Consider the following 6749-nt stretch of genomic DNA (forward strand, 5'->3'; position numbering starts at 1 on the left):
ATTTTAAAAGAATTAATATATGAATAGGACAAAAACGATGTTGTCTCCCTTTTTTAATTTTCATTGTTATATATTTTAAGCTAACTTATTTATAACGTTTATTGGCCATACGCAATCTGTAGAAAAACTTCTGTTGAAATACGTATACGTTAATAATCGTTTAGTACTCGCAAAAGAATAAAATCTATATGTAGAATTCCTCGGAAGAACGATGCCATATAGGACAAAAATGACATTTATATGATATATTCATTATTTGATTAAATTGTCCTGCACTATTATAGTCCAAGTCACGAAAATAGACACACCGAGAGAGTTCACATAAAAATATAAATATACATGTCTGGAGATAACGCATGCACTTAAAAGTGCCTTATGGAATGATTTTCAAACTTTGTGACCTCGGACGATTGTGGCATTTAGTTGTTATCTGCTTTTAGTTATGGTAAGTCTACTTTTCTTATGTAGCCATTTAAATCCTTCATTTTGGTTAGCGAAACTTTTGAAATTATGAAATTTATGAAACACATTGTAATTTAAAATGGTGAACAATATTTTCATGAGCAGTTGCAGTTTTGTGTGTGTGTGTTTTTTCACTGTTGGTTTTACAAATTTTAATGGGTTATATGACCCAGAACAAACGATTGTTTGTTCAGCAGATCAGGTTTTATAACCATTTATGTACCGTTATACATGAATAATAATAACAAAATGTAATACCGTACAACAACTTTCAATGATTGTTATAAGGTTAGTTGCTTAGTTGCAAAGCCGTGTACATAAAGCTTTATAATACTGCACGTTTGTAACGTCGCTTTTCATTGGATAATCGTGATGTTTATATAGATTTTTATTACCCTTCCAGATTTTTTCCGCCTTTTTGATTGGATATTGATCACCCGAAAGAAATTGATATTACCGAGCCAGACGGGTAATATACACTAAATTTCCCCGTTTTGGTACCCCACGTTGTAAACAACATGCGCTGAGGTGATGCGCGTACGGTTCGATTTTACGCGGTGTAAATTCCGATTTACAAGCACTTTTTAACTGTCAAATGATAAATATTTACCAAAGTAGAGTAATGATACATATTCTCATCAGTATTGAAAACAAATATGACCTCATGAAAGCTTGATAATAATTACAAAAAAGTGCGTTCAATAGACTACTCCTTTTCTCTTGTTTACATTCGTTAGGTACGGGAAAAATACGTCATGTATTTATGTGACGTCATGTTGTGATGAAGGGGTACCCTAAAGGGAATCTTATTTGGACGTTTCATTTGAAACAGCAATGATTTTTTTTAAAAAATCGTCTAAACTCGGCAGGGGAAGGGTAATAAAATTATTATTTTGGTTTTGGAGTGATAAATGTGGATATATTACCTGCCAAGATAAAATATCACCTTCGCCTAACGGCTCGGGTGATATAAAATCTTAGCAGGTAATATATCCACATATATCACTCCAAAACCAAAATAACATATGAAATACACGGCTGCTGTCGACTCATGAAAAATCTTAATCTTACTTTTTTCTTTAAAAAATGATGCTTGCTGTATTATAAATTCGTTATAAAGATTGTTGATAGGTTATATGGCCGTATATAAACGGCTGTTTGCAATATAACCCTTGTCTAGCGGCTCGGGTTATATTTACAAATAGCCGTTTATATAGGGCCATATAACCTGTCAACAATCTTTATAACTAATAATATAAACGTCACGATTATTCAATGAAAAACAACGTTACAAATGGTGCAGTATTAAATAACCATCATTGTTGTCCAATGAAATTTGATGTTACAAATGTATTATGTATTAAATGTATTATGAGATTAAATTATCTGTTCCGTGCAATAAATATATATATTTTTTATAGAAACAGCAGAATTGAAGTATTATTTGGCAATATTGATCTGAGACATTTGAATATTCAATGACTGTAGTTAATTTATACAACTTTATTTTAGTTCGATTGTGTTGGAAGCTATAAACTTATTGAAACACTCCGTTTCCGCAACTAACCAGTACTAAGCAATAAATGTAAAGGTTCTTGCTTAAGGAAACAACGGATTGCCCCTGACCTGGTTTGAACCCACGAGGCCAGCGATCCTTAGATAACTAGTCCAATGACCTTTTATCGGTACTTATCGGAATCCGAACTGAACCATACGAATCTAAATGTTAAGTACAAAACAGTAGATGTCAAAATATTTTTAATAGTACAACAGTATATGCAAAATGTAAAATTACCAGCATAACACTTGACTTACTAGCCTCAGAGACAAGGTGCAAGGCTGTCTGTTTCAAATTGTCGGTCCGAATCATTTTTATCATATTTTTATATTTTCCTTTTAGCAATGCTTTATTACATTTTGATGAACTTTGTTTGTTTGTTTCACTTAACGCCTTTTCCAACAGTATTTCAGTCATATAGGCGGGTAGTTTCCTAACCATCGTTCCTGGAGAGTTACACCAGTACTAGACTACCTTCCTCCGCGCTAAACTACCAAAGCATCTCCCGGGGATCGAACCCACGCCAGAGAGGTAACTGGATTAGAAGTCATCGACTCTAACCCCTCGACCACGGAGGCGGCGTTTTTGATGAAATTAACCTGCATGTCAGTGACTCATTGTACGGCCTTACATATAGAAATACCTGTATATATTTATAAGAAATATCAAATTGAAATGGAAATACACGCTAGAAATTAAATACGAGTATATACCTAGTCAACCCGTGTTTGCATGTAATGTAAAGAAAAAAAGTTAATGAAATCTGCAAAAAAAAAGAAGAAAAAAAATTGTCGGATATTCGAACTTGCAACTACGTGGTTACAATTCCGTTGTACTTATCATTCAGCCACGGGCCGGACCGTATTACTGGTGAAAGGATCAAGAACTATACTACCATTAATCCCTATGCCTAGATCACAATAAATTACGGAACCTCTCAAAAAATAAAAAAGTCTTAGATCAGTATTGCCAAATATTTTTAAATAATATTTCGCGCAAAAATGTTTTCTTTTTCATTCCTATTATAGTTCCAACTTTATTTACGTAATCATTATTTTTATAAGCATAATACAAAAACTCTTTTAATTTTGACCAAACGTTTAGTTGAAAAGACTTGTTGTTTTCTTTTTTTGTCCGAAGATGAGCAAATAATGGCATTGATTCAGTTGAGGATAAGTAAATAAATAGATAGATAGGTATTGAAGGATGGTAAAAACGTGAGCTAAATGTCACGCCTGAGTTGCTATCATACATCATAATTCATGGGAAAATCCAACAACAAAGACCCCCCACAAAAAAAAAAAATGAAGAAGTATAAAAAACAAAGCAAAAAAAAAAAAAACCAACAAAAAAAAAAAACAACAACAAAATCAACAGAAAACCCCAAATAACATGTAAACCTAATTCTGGCATTTTAATTTTCAGATGTTTTCCGTTTTTCTATCATTTACTTTGGTCTTTTTACAGGTGACGTAAGTATTTCATTTATTAATTTAATTTTTAAAACTTTAGAAATTCACAAGGACTTGTTTTTACAACGTTGTAATTTTGAAGCTTAAAGTATATTTCATTGGTACTTTATTTTCTTTCTTCAAATCGAACTTTAAAGCATTCAAAAAGCAAGAAACTTCAACAAGTTTTGAATTTCTTTCGATTAAAGTTTGCTCTTTTTTGGTGTGCGGGCTTTTGTATTACCTCGCTCGTGTTACTACCATCCACTCTACTTTGTATCGTCCCGTACTTGTATAACAGTAAATTTGTTCTATTTGCCCAGTAGGTTATTATCGAAGTTTTTTTTTCTATTGAGTGTTTTGGCTAACAGATGAACGCAATTTGTTCAATTAGCATTATATATGGTTATGAAACTGTATTTACTATAGCGAGATCCTCAGCTTTGTATAACCACTTTGTAACTTCGGCATCATTAAATAGTCTCTACCAATATTTCCAGTTATTGTATTGTAATTGGTCAGAGTGTTAACCTTTCCATGTAGACATGAAATTAACTGAAATCAATGCAACACTTTTTATGTTAATTAATCCATTGTTCTTTTTCAGTGAGTTGGTGATTTAAGCAGAATGTCTGTTTGATATTTGCATTTTGTGCTAATTAATTCTGCCATCCGTAATTTTGCATTTTCCTTTGTTAATAACTATTATACTATGTATAAACGAAAAACGTTATAAACCTTTATTAGTCAAATAAATTATATTTCATAACTGCTTATTAACCATTCAGTCACGGTGCACCTATCCATGACAATTCCGGTACAATAGATGACAGTCCCCAGGCCAGAAATATCTTCAAACTAACAGATAGGAATGGTAACGGAGTGCTGGAATATAGCGAATTCGAGCAAGTGTTTCAAGACTTTGACAACGATAGTGAGTATCTTCCTGAAAGGCCCATTATGCCTCAAAAATACTTTAATTTTTATTTCTAAACAGCTTTTTTTGATGTAATTTTGTAGTATCCAAAATATTACCTATTGGCCAAGTATCTGAATCATCTTATTCATCTGTTGCTTTTTGAAATAAGTGTATTTATAGTGAAATTTGTATTTTGTGTGGAAAATACTACTTTGTTTACATTTTGCTGCTTTTATGACAAATTATTTCACATTTATTGCTACTTTCTCCTGGTGACAAGCATCTCACATTCTCTAAAACCATAACTTAAACATTATAAAATTAATAAAAAGTAACAAAATGTATTTGTTTCTGAGGCATATTGTGCCTTTAAAAACCAGATTTTTATACATACTCTTTGCGTTTCTGTATTCTTTAGAACATTTTTTTTCGTAATCAATATTCGTTGTTGAAAGTATAACATTTTATTCTTAGTATATTTCACTTTGAACTAGATTGCCTTTTTTTTAATAGTATGATATATGTTTTATATGATTAAAACTCCTCCTGTCTTACACAGCCAATGGACAAGTGACGTCAACGGAGTTTGTAGACTTGTGGGTTTTGGATAATATTGGTGAGGTGCAACAGGCTGTTGCTATGTTTTTAAACCTCGATGTTAACGACGACTTTGTCATCGATCAAACTGACATGCCCTACATCTTTGTATTCTTTGACAGAAATCGTGAGTTCATCAAATGCTTTAAAAGAATTATATTTAACATTTTAACATAATTGATTACAATATTAATTAATTATATAAATGCTTATTTTTAGTATAAATATGTGCCAAAGGACTGTTACAATCATGCAAAAGTACCAAGCTTGTTAGATTGAAAGAAATCTCTATAAAACTATCTAATTCGAATTTTAATTTTTACCAAAGTTACAATATTTTTCATTTGTAGGAGGGAATGGGAATTTAGTAACAATTTACAAATTTTAGAGCAATCCCGTCATTTCAGTTTTTGTCATTTGATGTGTTAAAGGAACAGAAATGAATACTGGCAGGGTTATTCCGATGTGTTTCGGCACGGATTTATATATATGTAATATAAATCCGTGGTTTTGGTTTCCTTATATCACATCTTACCACTGGTCTATTAGTAATAATTCTTTGAACTTAGATTATTTAAACTTGTATTGTTCTTCTTGCAGACGACAATGTAGTCAGCGAAGGAGAGTTTGTAATCCAGTGGGTGAAGATAGCGCAATAGAAACATGTTTGTTGATTGTTATCATCTTATGAATAAATAAATGCTTTTGAAAGAACAGTTATTCTTTGTAAAAAAAAAACTAGATACAGCATAGTTCTTCAAAGTAATAAGTCATCATAAATTTAAAACAGCCGTGTAAAAAACAGTAACAATATCACCGTGTGTATCCAGTAACGCAGGAATGTGCAAATAACGCTGGAATTGTGCAAAAGTAACGCAGAATTGCGGACTTTAGTGGCTAAAACGAGCACCGCAATAAGAAAATGAACCAATATTTTTTATTGTACACCGAATTGGAAGAAATGAGTTAGCGCATACGGTTGCTGAGACATAATGCTTTAAAGCTCAAAAATCAAAAATATTTCCATGAAAACGTTAATTTTTCAAAATCATTCGTGAAAATGACGACCTGTCTAGCGTATTGATGGCGATTTTTAGTCTCAATTGATATCTTTAAATACAATAACGTACATATTACTTTATGATATTTTATATTCGGTTTACCTGAGACATTTTTCAATCTACTCGTGTCATATGATACGTAATTAATCAGCAGATAAAACCTAATTAAGACCATTTTTACGAGGTAACGCCGAATTCGTGACGGAAGCACTGAAGTAGCTGCGGTTATCTTATTAAAATCGCTAAATCTTATTTTACCAGTTTCCTTCTATTGTTACACGACACTTGTAGTTTGACAAAAGTCTTAGGTTATACAGATTCGGCGTTACTTTTACATTAATTGCACTTTCCAGCGTTACTGGATATGCACGGTGAATATGCTAACATGCCTTATTGTCACTGTACACAAAGAATAAAAATCGGGAGGGCCAGATACTTCATGTACATGTATATTCGGCTGTTTTTTTTTCTCTCCCTCCGATAAAAAGGATAAAACACCTTTAAAGGCAACAATTATAGAGCATTCTTCTTCTTATTTTTTTCGTAAAATGCTGACAATATCTCACATACACTAACGTCATAGGATTTATCCATGATGATATTAGGAATTGTTGATATAATTAATGTCAGAAAAATCTAAGGCAATTTGTAAGCAGCCAAATGAGCAGCAGTCATCTTAAGCATGCTACTCATTCATAATA

General features: G+C 32.0%; 1 protein-coding gene across 2 annotated transcripts; it reads left to right on the forward strand.

Annotated features, from left to right (window-relative positions):
* Positions 1-337: 337 nt before the first annotated feature.
* On the forward strand, positions 338-5703 carry LOC132726127 (uncharacterized). Of its 2 annotated transcripts, none has more exons than XM_060711396.1 (5): positions 338-445; positions 3446-3492; positions 4260-4405; positions 4950-5114; positions 5588-5703. In XM_060711396.1, the coding sequence occupies exons 1-5, from the start codon at positions 443-445 to the stop codon at positions 5644-5646; spliced, it is 420 nt and encodes a 139-aa protein (XP_060567379.1). In that variant the 5' UTR covers positions 338-442; the 3' UTR covers positions 5647-5703. The 2 variants fall into 2 exon arrangements, with proteins under 2 accessions (XP_060567379.1, XP_060567380.1); XM_060711397.1 differs by lacking the exon at positions 338-445 and adding an exon at positions 907-931.
* Positions 5704-6749: the final 1046 nt, after the last annotated feature.

This window comes from Ruditapes philippinarum, unplaced genomic scaffold (genome assembly GCF_026571515.1).
Source record: "Ruditapes philippinarum isolate M1 unplaced genomic scaffold, ASM2657151v2 ctg3064_1_1_1_1, whole genome shotgun sequence".
NCBI lineage: Eukaryota > Metazoa > Mollusca > Bivalvia > Venerida > Veneridae > Ruditapes > Ruditapes philippinarum.

Coding starts and splice junctions, on each gene's coding strand:
- LOC132726127 (XM_060711396.1), top strand. Junction 3,493..4,259: donor TTGGTCTTTTTACAGGTGAC/GTAAGTATTTCA, acceptor TTAACCATTCAG/TCACGGTGCACCTATCCATG. Junction 4,406..4,949: donor TCAAGACTTTGACAACGATA/GTGAGTATCTTC, acceptor TGTCTTACACAG/CCAATGGACAAGTGACGTCA.